The following is a 17,179-nucleotide window of genomic DNA, read 5'->3' as shown; positions in this document are numbered from 1 at the left end:
GGCTTGTGACGTCGCACTTGGATGTGGGTGGGGTTGAATGGCCACCGCAGGCAAGTTTAGCAGTTAAACGCGCATAAAGTAAACAGGCTCGTCACTCAACAGAGAGAAGAGAGGGGCGGGGCGAGCAGAGCTCATTTGCATTTTAAAGCAGCCTCGACCAGAATGAAATGATTTTTGCAGAGCTGATTTTGGCAAGGTAAAAAGGTTGTTGTTTTACACAACGATTGAGAATTTTTAACCAAAGTATATTAGAGACTTTTCATTAAGACACTAAAGAATCATATCAACTTGTGGAAAATGGGCATCCGATGACCCCTTTAATGCATCCTTGCTAAATAAAAGTATTTATTTTAAAAACTAAATACTGGACCCAGTTTAACGGTCACCTACCCGTATCAATCGTTCATTAAACGAAGCAAGATAAAACTTGTTATACTCAAGCATCTCTTTCTGGAATGAGGTACAAGCTAAATTTATTTGGAATCATTAATGTAGCCAACAAACAAAAACACCCAGTGAACCACATATGTGATAACGTAACAGTAAAAGAAAAAAGTGCACACGTTCAGAGCATGAAGAATATACAGACTATATATACACTGAGATGAAACAACTCATGCCTTCACCAACACATCAGGAGAAAATATAACAAAACCTGACAGGAAATCAGAAACAGACAGCTGTACTATAAGCAGGCTTATCTTGCTCTATAGTATAAATTGTGCAGTTTTACAGTAGCAGTGCGATTAAACCAGAAATCCAGTGTGATCATTTGATCCAGTCTGCAGGTTTAAAGACGTCTTCAAATCACATCACAACTTGACAGGACTCATATACTTAAATGATGCGAGGCAAGATTTAATCCACTTATCTGCATAATTATAAGCTTTGGCAACAAGTTCTCAATGTCACATATATTGTTATACATTTATATATCTATATATCTTTATATATCTTTCTTTTAAATTAAACATCAGTCTTCAACAACTTTAATATATATACACACACACATATACCACCAGCTTAACTTGGATGATTAAAATTACTACTTAAAAACAGCAAATAATCAGTAGGCAGGATTGTGTCTTTTTGAGAGCATCATTACTTCAGAGTATCAGGTTTCACATGAGTTCAGTGGGATGATTCTCTTCAGTGACTAAACTGCTGCTAAACGGGTACAGGCTGGTCCAAATTCTTCAGGTCATTCAGAAAGTTGGTTGGAGTAAGAATGTGAGACGATCCTGCCGAAGAAAACACATTTGATGTTATAAACGACACTGAAAACACTGAATGCTGTGCTACATATTGTGCTGTAATGGTAGCAGAAATCGTCTCCTCTCACCAATCAGAACCTCCCATTTGCCCTCGGTGGCCCGGGTCACTTCATAAGCGGAGCGCATCTCGGAATGCGTCACGCCGCCGATCACAAAGATGATGAGGCGCGGCCCGCTGCGGTACTCTGTGGCAGCCTTGTTCTTGTGCCAGTGTCCAAACCGTGCGCTGCTGCAATAGGATTCGACAGTAACCCGTCAGACCACGTGTGTGCGTCATTTGTAGTTTCAAAACCTCATGGTTTGCGTAAACCATGATTTGGCAAAAAAAAAACATTTCTGTCTATGGTTCACTCTTAATTTGTGCTCCATGTGTGTCTATGACCAAATACTAATATAATTTAAAAGCATTATGAAATTAGCGTCATTGTTCGAGTCTGTTCAATGAGTAATGCAAAAGAAATTCTAAAATAATCCCCAAAAATCTAATTCAACCTGAATATTGTTTCTATGAAAATGAAGTATCATCATGCTTTACAGTTTTATTTTTTTGGTCTTTGTTTTTCAGTGTTTGTCACTGACCTTTAACAATGCGTGCTTTAAAATCAAACTTTGTTGGATTTCTGAATAAAATAAATCAAATCAAATTAAAATAAAATGAATAAAGAAATAAAATGATAAATAAAATGAAATATAAAATAAAATGAAATAAAATAACATGATAAATAAAAGAAAAAAGAATTATAAAATAAAAACAGAAAGAATTAAAATCAAATCAAAATTAAAATAAAATAAAATACATTGGAAAAAATAAAAATAAAATAAAACATAAATTGAAATAAAATGATAAATAAAATAAAACAAAAAATGAAATATAAAATAAAATAGAATAAAATAAATTAAATCAAAATCTAAAATAAAATAATATATTGGGAAAAAAATTAAAATCAAATGATAAATAAAATGAAATATAAATTAAATTAAATTAATGAAAAAATATATAATAAAAATCAAAATGAAAATGATAATCAAAATGAAACGATAAATAAAACAAAAAAATCAAATGAAATCTAAATTAAATTAGAATAAAATAAATCAAATTAAAAAAACAAACCAGAAAAACAGAAAATACAATAAAATGAACAATTACAAAAATGAAAAAATATAAAAAATAAAAATATAATGAAATAAAATAAAATCATAAATTAAATGAAAAATAAAATAAAATAAAACAACAAAATTATACATATAAATCAAAAAATGATAAATAAACTCAAAAATTAAATGAAATATAAAATGAAATGAAATAGAATAAAAAATAAAAGTAAAATAAAATACTTATATAAAGTATTTACTCAGTTATGTACAGTTGTGTACTTATTAAAGTTCAGCTGTTAAAAAAGGAGGAGGTACAAATCCTCTGAATGAATACCGAGTTATAAATATTCAATTACTTAGATATTAATTTAAGGTGATAATAGTAATTACAACAAGCACTGAACTATATTCCACAATTTTACAATAGCAAATAGCAAAAGCCATAAATTATTTTTTTGGCTCAACACTGTCAGGTCAGGTGAGTCTAAAAGTTTGGAAACTGACAATAGCAAATCTGCATTTCGATGTGTAATGAATCTGTTTAGTCACCAACGTCTCCATCATCTGTGTGGCTGTGAGCAGTGCTGGTACCTGACTTGAGTGTTTGTGGTGGTGATGGGGGCGGGATCAGACAGGAACGGCCACTGCTTCCTGTCACACTTGTCATCGATGATGTTCTGCAGAGCCAAACGAATTCAAGTAAGAATAATCACATACTAACTTGATTCTAAAAACATTACAGACAGTGTTTCCTAACCTCCATCACATCTTTAAGAGTGGGTGTCCACCGGGAGAGCTGATATGTGGATTCTGTGCGCTCTTTCCTGTCAGGCAGAGTGTTACCAGCATTAGCGCCCTGAAAGACAAGACAGACAATATGTTAGCAATTTAATAACTAACATATTGATTTTTTAACCTAAACATGTAGCCTAGACAGTTGATTCCTTTGAAGAAAACCAGCACAGCTCCTATGTTCATGAATATGGAAATACTGAAATAAGGAAATAAAAGACATAAGGTAATGAGGAAAGACATCAGAGAGTCTCATCTTACCCCAGTAATGATGGGGCAGCCCAGGTGCTGCAGGTTGGTGATGATGTTCTTGTCTTGCTGCACGTTTGCATGCTGGATGAGTTTTATGAGGTTTTCTTCACCAATGCCTGTGTGTAAGGATGAATCACATCTGATTAATTCATTAAACAGTCTTAAATAAAGTCATGCATTAATGCAAGTGTTCTTACCCTTCTTCTTATGGAAAATGTAGAGCAGTATGATGCGGATTTTGTCGTAGGGTTCGATCTCAGTGTTGAGCAGAACAGGGACGATACTCTTCATAGCATCTTTGATCACTTCCCCCTCAGCATCTGATCCCATGGCCAAGTCCTACAAAGAGAAAATGTATTGACTATTTAAATGAATTAAACGTCACTGTACACCAAGGTTTATTTCATATATAGGTTCATTTTATATTTCATTTTATTTTTGTATTTCATTTCACTTCAGTTTATTTCGTTTTTTAATGTATTTTAATTTACTTTTTGATTTGAGGATCATTTTATTTTATTTGTTAGTTTTTCAGTTTATTTTTATTTCAGATCACATTTTATTTTTTGTTATTTTTTTATTATATATATTTTATTTAATTTTGTTTTTTGGCTTTTATTTATTTTTTTATTTTTATTTTATTATATATATTGTTTTGGCTTTTATATATTTTCATTTTAGATTTATTTATTATTTTATTGTATTTATTTTATTTATCATTTTATTTCATTTAATTTTGTTTTGCTTTTTAATGTATTTAGTGTAATTTTTTATTTGAGGATCATTTTATTTAATGTAATATTTATTTGGTTTTCGGTTTATTTAATTTTATTTCAGATTATATTTGTCTCTTTCTCTCTATGAATTTTCATCATCATTAAGAAATCATTGTAATATGTTGATTTGCTGCTCAAGAAACATTTATGCTGCTTAATATAATATAATATAATATTTTTGTGGAAACCATCATATATATTGTCATATATATATATATATATATATATATATATCATATACAATTAATACATAATACATAATACTAATGCATCCTTGCTAAATAAAAATATTAGGTTTTTTTTTTGGTTAGTTTTTTTAAACTTACTACCCCAATTCTTTTTAAGGGTAGTGCATAGTTACAACTTGCTTTATTATTTCTAAAAATACCACAAACAGCATCAAAAGTGATTTAGGGATGAACATTGTCCAATGAGAAACCAAAAATCCTGAAACTAAATCTCTATTCCAATATTTGTTTATTTTGCCCCATTTGTTTCCAAAACATACCCATTAATAGATTTTTTTTGTAATGTATTTATCGTTTTACTGATTTATTATTATTCATTTATTCATGTAAAAAAAAAAAAAAAAAAAAAGCTGGAACTTCACAGCCATTAGTCAGAGGCAGATGTTGAGGTAGATATTTACATAACAATTCTATAAAATAATTCAAGTTTAAGTCATACGCATGTGAGTCCAACAAAAAGGAGCTAGCTGAGATTATCCATCAGCAGACCGCCAACTGTTACAAACACGGCACATAAAGAACGGCATCCGCTGCAGTCGTGTCCAGTCATCACCAGCTGGTTATAATGCATCCACACAGAGCGATGCACTTAGTAAAAACCCTCCATCTGCTATACATAAAACAGCGGTATGGCTGTACAATGTCCAGCCAGTTGTTGGTACTTTCAAAGATTATGCAACAGCTTCCTGTACATTATTTTACTTCAACAGGTCAAAGTTCAGCACACAAGCTGTTGCATACATCTACAATAAGAAGCTTAGAAATAAGGGAAGATGGTTACGGACCCTCTAATATCAACCCATGAACATTATAAACTGCTGTCAATCTTCAGAACATATCACTAACATGTATTAAATACATCAAATAAAATAACATTGCTTAATAAAATGCTTCTGGAGTGATCAAAAAAATGAAGCACTGACCTGCTCCACCTCACAAAGCTTGTCTATTAAATTCCTGAACTTCTTCATGCAGGCATCAGCAAGGTTCAGATGGGTGGAGTACTGTCAAGAATGTCAAAAAAATGCTTTAAGTCACCTTGATATAAAACCTTAAAGGAATGTTATGTGAGAAGTCATACCAGGCTTAGTTCTTTCTGGTACTGTGGCATCTTCTTCAGCATCTGAGACAGATCTTTGATGTTGGCCTGAGGGATGAAGTAGTATGAATTAGGTACAAAACAGACTTCGGTAAGGTAATTTTTTGTTGGTTTTAATCAAATTTAAATATCACGTTTATTTATACAGCACTTTTTTTAAAAAAAAAATAAAATAAAATCATAATAAAAAAAAATCAATAATTTTGCCCTTTAGAAGTGTTGATTGTTAAAAGTGTGCTTACACTATTGTATACAAAAGAAACAATTACACTAACAGAAGAGACTAAAATGCTAATCATGTTAAGTTTTGCACAGTGTCAAAGTAAGACAACTTATGAGAGTAAATATATTTTTTACTTTAAACTTGCATTATAGCATCGATCGAGTATTTGAAATCACTTCCTTCTATGAACTGATTCTTATTGTATAATATTCCATGTAGTGATAAAGGTCATTGCAATATAAACATACATTATCCACATGAAAATATCTGAGATGGAATTAAGAACACAGATAAACCATCCACTGTTATAATGGTGTGCTGATTCTCTTCATGTTTTATCTTACAAAGCATTTAATTATTTAAATATTTAATTATTTAAATATCACAATTATTGCAATACCAGTATATCATGACGCCACTAATTACACAATAACAATATTTCATTATTTATATATCACAGTTATTGTCAATAATGGTATATCGTGACACCCCTACTTGATGCGATAACGATATTCCATTTTTTAAATATCACGATTAACGCCAATACTGGTATATCGCAACACACCTAATTGATGCAATAACAGTGTTTTATTATTTAAATTTTACCATTATTGACAATACTGGTATATCACAACACCCCTAACCGATGCAATAACGATGTTTTATTATTTAAATTTTACCATTATCTGCAATACCAGTATATCATGATGCCCCTAATTACACAATAGCAATATTTCATTATTTAAATCTCACAATTATAGTCAATACCGGTATGTCACGACACCCCAAATTGATGTGAAAACAATATTTCATTATTTAAAGATCACAGTTATTGTCAATAAAGGTATATCGTGACTAACTGATGAAATAACAATATTTCATTTTTTAAATATCACGATTGACACCAATACTGGTATATCGCAACACCCCTAATTGATGCAATAACGTTTTATTATTTAAATTTTACCATTATTGCCAATACTGGTATATTACAACACCCCTAACTGATACAATAACAATGTGTTATTATTCAAATTTGATCATTATCGGCAATACCAGTTTGTCGTGACACCCCTAATTGATGTGAAAACAACATTTCATTATTTATATATCACAGTTATTGTCAATAACGGTATATCGTGACAACCCTACTTGATGCGATAACGATATTTCATTTTTTAAATATCACGATTAACACCAATACTGGTATATCGCAACACACCTAATTGATGTGATAACGATGTTTTATTATTTAAATTTTACCATTATTGCCAATACTGGTATATCGCAACACCCCTAACTGATGTGATAACAATGTTTTATTGTTTAAATTTTACCATTATCGGCAATACCAGTATATCATGACGCCCCTTATTACACAATAACGATAATTCATTATTTAAATATCACGATTACCGCCAATACTGGTATATGACGACACCACCTAACTAACTTAAATTTCATGATTATTGACAATACCTGTATATCATGACACCCCTAAATGGCATGATAATGATATTTTTATAATTATAACATAACATCATTATTTAAATATCACGATTATTGCAAATAATGGTATATTGTGACATCCCTATGATAACAATATTTTGTTATTTAAATATCATGTTTATCGCCAATGCCATGTTAACAATATTTCATTATTTAAATATCATGATTATTATGAATAACGGTATATTGCGACATCCCTAACTGACATGATAACGATATTTCATTATTTAAATATCACGATTATCGCTAATACCGGTATGTCGCAACACCTAATGTGAAGTGTTGCCTTGTTTAATTATTTTAAGCCATAAACCACCATAGGAAGCTCAGTTTTTAATTGTCAGCGCAAACAAATCTGAACTTCCGTATGACGGTGAAACATCTGATGGTGTTCAGCGTTACATCATCAGGAGTGGACAGAGAATGTGTGTGTACCTTGTCTGTGTTCATCCTCTTACTCTCACAGAAGGTGCGTAGCAACTCCGTCACCTTCCTGAAACAGAACAGAAGACGTCAGCACACAAAAGGCCAGCATGTCAGGCAGGAGACGTGACGGTTGAGTTGCTCTTACTTGGTGACGTCTGCTATGTGCATGTGACGCAGCTGCACCCACAGCTCATCGTCCTCATCCAGCAGCACTTCCTTCTCTCGAGCCTCTCCGATCCCTGTCGTCTGATACCTGCCAACAATATGCAACATTTCGTAGAGTAACGGTAATGATTTCATACACCACTGTTTAGAATAACTGGTCACAACCAGTGTAAATTTGTTCAGTTTGATCATAATAGGAACTGGAGGAATCTCTAAATAAGCAGACAAGCACGCACCTATAAATGTCTTGTTCGATGTCAAGCAGATCGTAGGCCATAGCCTGAAAGGTCAGCTCGTGCAGGATTGGAGAGATGGGATCATATCCACGGTCCACTATAAGCAGCTGCGAGCGTGCTTTATCTGTGCCCTGCCCAGGATGATAAATTACAATTACAGATCCTTAAAGTGAGGATTATTTTTTAAAAACAAACAAACCAGGGAAATAAATCAGTATGTTAGACCGGGTTTCAATGCCTGTCACTTTTAATATATAGAGCCAACAGCTTATACAAATATTTTTTAATTTTTATTTGTAATATTTTTTTTATTTATTTTTAATGTACAATAACATTTAAAAGTTTGGGGTCGATAGGATTTTTAAAACATTTTTGTAAGAAATCTCTCATGGTCATTAAGGCTACATGCATATGTTAAAAAACAGTAAAAACAGCAATATTTTGAAACATTATCAACATTTAAAATAACTGTTTATATATATATATATAATATATTTTAAAATATAATTTATTCCTGTGATGCAAAGCTGAATTTTCAGCATCATAACTTAAGTCTTCAATGTCACATGATCCTTCAGAAATCATTCTAATATGCTAATTTGCTCCCAAAAATCCATTTGTATTATTATCTGTGTTGTAAACAGTTTAAATATATTTTTGTAGAAGCATTTACTGCACATAAAATCTTTTTTTAACATTATAAATGTCTTTCCAATCACTTTAATGCATTCTTGCTAAATAAAAGTATCAATTTCTTTCAAAATAAATAAATAAATAAATAAAACCATATAGTCAGGGTTCAAAATTAACACCAGCCACAAAACAGATGTTGTTTAATTAAAATATAGGCTTTTATGTTTTGTTATTCCTAAAATAAAATTAAAACAGTTGTTTTTTCTTGTACATTTGTTGCAAACAGTACAGATCATCATCACTAAATTCATTTGTCAGTGTCTTTATAAAATGTCACCTATGACAAGAAAGACCCATTGTGTTTTTTTTTGTTTTTTTTTTTTGGTTTAATGACAGGTGTCACCACCTTTTTATGACTAAACGGGTTGGTAATAGTCAGACAAGGTTGTTAAATTTGGATTTAAACTATATAATGTTTCAGTTCTTTAAAAAAGTCCAGCTGTCCGGTGATCTTTTATATATTTTCTAAAACTGGAATTTTTTGGTTAACGCAATGTCTGGTGTCAGTCAGGGGAGGAGGGATTCCCCAGATGAGTCTTGTTTCCTCCCTTGGTTCCTTCTTCATCTACTTTAACATCCTAGGTACTTCTTTTTCTCTTCCGACACCTTAGGCCTGTTCACTGGGGTTTTAACGGACTATTTCTATTTACCATTTATCTACTTTTTCTAAAGCTGATTGGAACAAGCTCTGGTGATGCAACTGAAAATTTGAACAATATTTTGAAATTTCAGCAAATGAAAGGAAGGATCCAAGGAAAAACAGATGAAAGATTAGAAGTAAAAAAGAAAAAAAGTAAGAGGAACATAGATGCAACAAAGCACAAAGAAAAAAAACAAAAAGAAGGTTTGCATTGACACCTACCTGAAGCTCAGGAAAACATCAGCTGACAGACGAGAAGAGGAAAAAAATAAAAGAGAAGAGAAAACAGTCCAGAAAACAGAGTAAGAAGTCATAGAGGAAGTCTCACTTAAAAAAGTGTGAAGTGTGTGTGACAAGACAGAGGGTGTTTATTTAAAAAAATATCCCAATGTCTCACCTCTCCCATACTGGGATTGTCTGCTTTATGTGCATTCAGACGGTCCATCACCATCTCAGCCAGAGTGAAATTTTCCTTTGGGCCCCTTAGAGAAACATAGTTGGGTTACACTTCCTGTACACTTCAAACAAACAATATTACAGCAGGAAACAAAGTATTGGCAAGTGCATGTGAGAACTGAGAATGAAGAAGCGTCAGTACTGGCGGTAGCGGATGGCTGGGTATTCCTTCAGTGTGTCACAGAGTGTGGCGATCTGCTCGGCCATGGCCTCCATCATCCTGGTCCTGTCATCTACATTAGTCTGACTTGGGCTGTAGAAGGTGTGGAAGGAACTGGGGTTGTCCAGAGTAAACACCTGCAACAAAAACAAACCGTGTCTTTGTGCAGAAACAACTAGATTTTTTTTAAAGAAAACATAAGTTTTCACCTCATCAAATTCAAACATTTGGGGACGGTAAGATATTTTTTCTTTTTTTGAAAAGAAATGAATACTTTTATTTAGAAAGGATGCATTAATTGATAAAAAAAAGTGATAGTAAAGATGTTTATAAACAAAAAATAACAGCAGAACTGTTTTCAACATTGATTATAATAAGAAATGTTTCTTGAGAATCAAATCAGCATATAAAAATGATTTCTGAAGGAGCATGTGACACTGAAGACTAGTGTAACAATGCTGAAAATCTGAAAATTCAGCTTTGCATCACAGGAATAAATTAGATTTTAAAATATATTACATTAGGAAATGGTTATTTTATATTGCAACAGTATTTCACAATTTTACTGTATATGTGAGCAAATGCAGCCTTGGTGAGAATAAGAGACTTTTTTTAATCTTGCCAACCCCAAACCTTTGAACAGCAGTTACTATATGTGCTTGCAATGCTACCACGCACCTGCGACTCATATGGTATGAAAGCCACATTGACTTCCTTTAGGGTTTTGATGACCTTGGCAACCCTTGACCTCCCAAGCTCAGCAAAAAGCCCATCAGGACAAGCTGAATGCAGGATGAACAGAAATGTACAATATAACAACCACACAAATCCAGACCACGCACTGTAGACAACCACAATGGATTGTCTTCAAAACAAAAACATCAAAGTCAATAGTAAAATTAACCGTCTTACTGTCTGTAAAGAAGATGTGTGCTGCTTTGTATGTATAGGCTGCGTCTTTGAAATCACCAATTAGAGACTGAATTGACTGAAAAAACAGATATGCAACAATGAGCGCGAACAAAATATATTTAAAGAGAGATGTGTCGTAGTATAGATCACTCACTTTTGGCACAGGGGAGATGAGGTATATGGCCTCCAGACTAGGGATCGGCTCCCTCCGCTTGTTAATGTCCTCCACAACTGTGAAGAAAACAGTACAGCTCATATCTTGTTTTCTTAATTCAAGATTTTTCCTAGCATTTCATGGGGCAAACAATGAAGTGTTACACTGACATTCACTAGCAGTCAAACGTTTTTGGACAAAGACGTTTCTTCTGCTCACCAAGCCTGCATTTTTTTGATCCAAAGTGCAGCAAAAACAGTAACATTTTGAAATATTTTTCACTATTTAAAATAAGTGTTTTCTGTTTGCATATATATTTTTTAAAATGCAATTTATTCCTGTGATTTCAAAGCTGAATTTTTAGCATCATTTTAGTCACATGATCCTTCAAAAATCATTCTAATATTCTGATTTGCTGCTCAAAACATTTATTATTATTATTATGTTGATAACAATTTTTTTCAGGTTCCTTTTATGAATAGAAAGTTCATAAGAACAGCATTTATCTGTAATAGTAATTCTTTTGTAACATTTAAAATGTCCTTATCATCATTTTTGATCAGTTTAAAGCATCCTTCCTAAATAAAAGTATTAATTTATATAACTTCTTTCTCCCCAAAAAATAAAAAATACAAATACAAATTATACTAACTCCAAGCCTATGAATAGTATAGGGTATAATGTTACAAAAGCTTTTTATTTCAGATAAATGCTGATCTTTGGATCTTTCTTTTCATCAAAGAATCCCCAAAAAAAGTACTCAACTGTTTTAAATATTGATAATAATAATAAATGTTCCTTAAGCAGCAAATCAGCATATTAGAATGATTTCTGAAATATCATGCAACACTGAAGACTGGAGTAATGATGCTGAAAATTCAGCTTTGATCATAGGAATAAATTACATTTTAAGATATATTGTGTTAGAAAACTGTTATTTTAAATAGTAAAAACATTTCACAATATTACAGCTTTTGCTGTATTTTGGATCAAATAAATGCAGGCTTGGTGAGCAGAAGAGACATTAAAAATCTTACTGTCCAAAATCTTCTGACTGGTAGCGTATTTTGCAATGAAAACCTCTTTAGCACAATGGAAAATATGCAACAGCTATCGGTGAGAATAAAAAACACCTTCCACACCTCAACATCTGACACCACCATCTTTATAATGGAAAGCGTTTCACACAAACCTTGTGAGAATCACACGATCGCATATCGAACTGACTTGTGAAAGAAAACAATATATATACACTCACTTGTAATGCCCTCTGCCATGATGTCTGACATTTTACAGCAAGAGGACAGAATCCGCATACTGATGTGATCCACGATAAGCACCTATACACAAAAAAAAACCCAGATACACCATATTTTCGTGAATCAGAACGAAGAGAATAAAACGTCCCACTTTTGTAACAATATTACCTTCCATTCCCCATCTTTCTTCACACTCTTGATGACACCAGTGAGGATTTCTGCAAACAAATGAGATCAACAATGTAGTAAGATAACATCTACAATAAAATATGAAAAAGCAGGATGTTTATGGCATTTACAATGATGCTAAGCCTTATGATGATGAGCTTTAGCTTTTTAAAGCAGGTTAAACGTCCATGGTTAATAAAGGTTATTTAGAGAAGACAGATATTTCACAAAGATATCTGGACGCTTAGATAAATGAGAATACAATATAGGCCTGGTGAAATGTAATAATAGCTAACACTGTAATAACAGTGTGTAGGGTGTTGTGCACTGTCTCAAGAGTTCAATGGAAAAAAGTGACATTTCCTGTGTTTTTATTATGTCCGGCGTGAGGGCGATCACAAGACCACAACTATACAACATATATTAAATAATGCAGTGCAAACATGTCTACATTATCCCCTCCATTTACACAAATGACATTTCTAAGTAGTAAAAGTGTAAAGTAAAGTCGTTAAATTTTGTTCATGTTGTTGTGCAAGAAAGTTAACGTTTGTGTATAAACTTCAGCCGCTTCATACGGAAGTTTTGTCCATTATGACGTATCGAGCCCTCACTGTACACCTGTTGCTCTGATGACATTTCACGGACTGTATGTCATTATGGAAGTTCTGAAACATTCGCTACATGAAGGGCATGCGTTTAAAAGAGCGTATTGCGAGGTTAAATCAAACTTACTGTCGTTTACGATCGCTTTTAGTCCACTCGGGGCCATCTTGACACTTCCCTGTTGACAGACTCCTCAAGCAGGGCTGTGAAGGCAGAAATGACTGAAACTTTTCCACACCCTGACGGACAAGAAGACCCGGAAGGATGACATTCAAAATAAAAGTATTCGACGCGATGGCTTCTTGTTATCATGGCAGTATTGTACAGAAACTTCCCTGTCAAAATAAGGTTATGATAAAAATTACTGAATTTTTTTTTAAATAAACTAGACTCCCTCATGTTACTATAATGGTTATTTATTTTAAATCTACATTATTTCCAATGAAATACACAGTGTAGTCAACTGACTGTTTTGCTATGGAAGATGTTGGTTTTATAAAAACTTACAAGGCATATTTATTCTGCAAAGTTATTATGATTAATGCAAGTGAGAAAATCACAACAGTTGTCAGTCTGTGCATTTATTGGTATGTACTATAATTGTATTTGTCGTTATTCTGAATATAAGCATAGATGTGGTTGCAGATGCAGTACACTGCTTACAATGGCCTGAAAACAGGTTGAAGAAACATTCTGGTAAAACTGGTAAAACTCAACATGTACTTTGGTCTTAACTGGCAAACAAAAGGTATGTTTTCAATCTTTTTTTTTTTTTTTTTTAGAATGAAATGAAAATTGTATCAATTTTCTTCTTATTATTGTTTTATGATGTTTGTTTACATCTCAGGTTCTGTAAGGTCAAATGTAAGAGAATGCGATTTGAAAACGTCTTTCAAAGATCTTCCTTGTATAACCTGGGATAAGTGTCATACCCACAAATTTAAAGTGTTAAAAGTAAAAAGAAAAGAGCAAATTGATGACAAGATGTCATCAGGTAATGAGATTTAACATCTCAGTGTGATATAACTTGATTTCAGCAGACCAGCCGTATTGTCTGGACTAACAGTTACTGTTTAAAAGCAGCTGAAAATTCTGTACAGTTCTGATAATGAACTATGTTACTTGTCAGAAGACACACTCAGCCTCTTATGGTTGATGCTTTGTTCCACTGATTACTTAAAATAATTCATAATTTTCATGTTGCTATAATCATACATCTACACACAAAAAAAGTTAATAAAGTGACACTTCTGTTTTCTTGAAATGAGTCATGTCAATCATAACTAACAAAAATATGTAATCGCACATTTTTCTCGAATTAATAGTAATAAATTAGATTCTTATATTGTAATATTTTCACAATCTTGTAATTATTGTTTAAAAAAAGACAAAGACATACAGTAATATAGTTATGTTTCTGTTAATATCAGCTCTCTGTTTGAATGACAGCTATCAGTTAATTTTCCCCATTATGTTTATTTGACATTCATTTTAAGAAATATTTTTTTATAAAAACATTTGATATCAGTATTTTTATGTGAATGCAACATCAGAATTGTAAGTATTTACAAAAAAAAAAAAAATTAAATTAAATAGAAAGAAAGTAAATAATTATAAACTGATGCACACACTAAGACACACATTTGTTATATTATTTATTTATTTTTTATTGCTCTGATTGTTCAATCTGCTCTTGTTTTTTTTTTCATTATCCCGCCCTTCTGCAATAGGAAGTAGCAGTTATGGGCTGCTCATCTTTCTTGTTTTCTCCATACTATGGTAGAAAGCAACTCTCAATGGCCGGTTACCAAGAATATAGCCATTCATTACACATGTGGCTATAACAGCATCATCGGGCGATGATTATGTCACAACCCTGTTGAAAAATCCAGCATATGCTGGTTGGGTATGTTGTGAAGCATGGCTGCTGGTTTGAGCTGGTTTAAACTGGTCATGTGCTGGTCTTCAGCAGAGCTAGTTGTTTAGGACCAGCTTAAACCAGCTTTTGACCAGCTAAGGACCCACTTAAACCAGCTAAGGACTAACTTAAACCAGCTCAAACCAGCAGCCATGCTTCAAAACATACCTAACCAGCATATACTGGATTTCTCAACAGGGAAACCCATAACCCATGCTGCAGCTGTTCTTCATGATCACCGTTGAATTGGTGACTTCTCCAGAAGGAGAAAATAGAGAGCCCAGCTCCTCACTGCCCAAGCTGTATGGCATGTTTTGGACATAAAGACTGAAGTCTTTCTTTTGGGGAGGTTTGGAGCTGCTCATTTGTTCTGCCTGGCGTTCCTCATATGTCTTACAATGGCATACGGACACTAAATGGCCATTAAGCAGTGTGCCATTCAGCGTCCTAATCGCTAATTCAGCGGCCTCAAGTGTGGCATAATGGACAAAACCATAGCCTTTCAGTTGGCTGTTACTGTCACACACCATTCTGCTCGACATGATTTCCCCGAGGCAAGAGAAAAATTCTGTATAAAGCAAGGTTGTTGATGTTCCTTGCTAGGCCCTTGATAACTATATTACCATTTCCACTTTTTCCCAAGGTGGAATTAGTTTCGACCCACATACGAATGGCTTTGCCCATGAGCTCCGTGAAAATCAGAGTACTGAGGGCGTTTTGGGCATGTTGACGGCATCTTAAATTAACATAAGCAAACTCACGAGAAAGGTTGGTTTTGCTGTCTCTGCACACCTGCACGAAACAGATGGGTCCAAGTGGTCGAAATGTTTTATGCAACATTGTTAAGTTACATGTGGTGCAAATCACCCACAAACAAATAGCCATAGAACGCCATTTGCTGTTTGCAAAGAAGATTTGGTCAAAAACTGCTTTGTACAAAGCAAACCACTGTGTAGAACTCACAATGGCTGAGTACAAATTGTAAATGCTGCCTATAAATTGCTGCATCGCAATTGCTGTATCTGCAAAGGGAACGATCAAAAGCAGTTCATAGAATGACAGAATCTTTTTGTTAGACTCTGAACGTTCTAAAATTCCAATGACGGCATTATCACGTGACTCCAGGGATGCGCAGAATTCGATTTTAAAACTTTATAAAAAAAATCCTGTTTGCTTTTATATTTGATCTTGGAAAATAATAATAATAATCACATAAAAATCTATCTGATTGCATTAAGTCAATAACTAGTTTGTTTACAATTAAAGTAACCGCCTATTTAAGGAAGTGAGGACATCCATGCTTTATAACCAGATTTTGTTTTCTTATCTAGACGATTAATTTCCGGCAAACTGTGCCTGTCCATAATAAATGCAGCAGATTAAATGAATCTGCTGATCGGTGTGGAGTGTCCTAATAGTTAAATATAATCTAATGCATAATATAAAGAAAATCATTTTAATAAAGCATGACCCTGAAAGTGAAACGTTCTCCTGAGTAAAACTGTCTTGCTGTGTGACGGTCCTGGACCGTTCCTGACCCCGTTTCACACAACTAGTTGAATGAGTCGTGTTATAAATCGTTTCAGTGTAAGTATATTCCTGCAGGAGGCAGTGCTGCACAGCGTTTCCACAACCTGCAAACAGGGAATTAGCGAAGCCTGATTATATTTACTTTACTGGTTGCTTGTTAGCATAAACGTATATCTTCCTAGTCTCTAATTCTCCCTATTTACTACCTATGGAAAGGAACAACACGCGGAAGTAAGCAGTTTTCTGTCAATGTGCGAGAGTCTCGGTTCACTAAGGAGAATAACAACGTGCAGTAAACGGTAAAACGGTTTGCACTACAAACCAGTGTGGTCATAATTAAGATAACACATTAAAATAATATGGTATGACACACAAATTTGCACATTTGCAAAAAACGAGCTGTTTTGTACAGCTAAAAAATGCTGGAAAGATGAGACCGGAAGCCAGGCACATTAAATGTACAAATGGCCGCGCCATTGTGATAACATGTTTTTAGTGTAGGGAAAAAAACACTTGGATATTACTTATGTGTATCCAATTTTACAACTTCGTTGCCATAACAAATCCTAGAGACTGTAAAAATAGGTT

The 17,179-nt window shown here is 33.4% G+C and overlaps 1 protein-coding gene across 2 annotated transcripts; it reads right to left on the bottom strand.

Moving 5' to 3' along the window:
* Positions 1 to 456: 456 nt before the first annotated feature.
* Positions 457 to 13,376, bottom strand: stxbp2 (syntaxin binding protein 2). Of its 2 annotated transcripts, XM_051106095.1 has the most exons (19): positions 13,273 to 13,370; positions 12,538 to 12,587; positions 12,369 to 12,450; positions 11,111 to 11,187; positions 10,957 to 11,032; positions 10,723 to 10,826; positions 10,027 to 10,181; positions 9,826 to 9,910; positions 8,096 to 8,226; positions 7,840 to 7,947; positions 7,704 to 7,761; positions 5,519 to 5,584; positions 5,361 to 5,441; positions 3,611 to 3,752; positions 3,423 to 3,529; positions 3,127 to 3,225; positions 2,961 to 3,046; positions 1,343 to 1,503; positions 457 to 1,241 (listed from the first exon to the last, which is right to left on the bottom strand). In XM_051106095.1, the coding sequence occupies exons 1-19, from the start codon at positions 13,307 to 13,309 to the stop codon at positions 1,168 to 1,170; spliced, it is 1,779 nt and encodes a 592-aa protein (XP_050962052.1). In that variant the 5' UTR covers positions 13,310 to 13,370; the 3' UTR covers positions 457 to 1,167. The 2 variants fall into 2 exon arrangements, with proteins under 2 accessions (XP_050962052.1, XP_050962051.1); XM_051106094.1 differs by having other exon boundaries at positions 10,957 to 11,187; positions 13,273 to 13,376.
* Positions 13,377 to 17,179: the final 3,803 nt, after the last annotated feature.

This window comes from Labeo rohita, chromosome 3, assembly GCF_022985175.1.
Source record: "Labeo rohita strain BAU-BD-2019 chromosome 3, IGBB_LRoh.1.0, whole genome shotgun sequence".
Classification (NCBI taxonomy): Eukaryota; Metazoa; Chordata; class Actinopteri; order Cypriniformes; family Cyprinidae; genus Labeo; species Labeo rohita.
This window is presented reverse-complemented; position numbering and strand designations above follow the sequence as displayed.

Excerpts from the sequence above, each read along its gene's own strand:
- stxbp2 (XM_051106094.1), bottom strand. The coding sequence starts at position 13,309 with ATGGCCCCGAGTGGACTAAAAGCGATCGTAAACGACA. Across the intron at positions 5,442-5,518 it reads ACCAGAAAGAACTAAGCCTG|TACTCCACCCATCTGAACCT; the intron begins GTATGACTTCTC and ends CATTCTTGACAG. Across the intron at positions 1,242-1,342 it reads CAAATGGGAGGTTCTGATTG|GATCGTCTCACATTCTTACT; the intron begins GTGAGAGGAGAC and ends TTTCTTCGGCAG.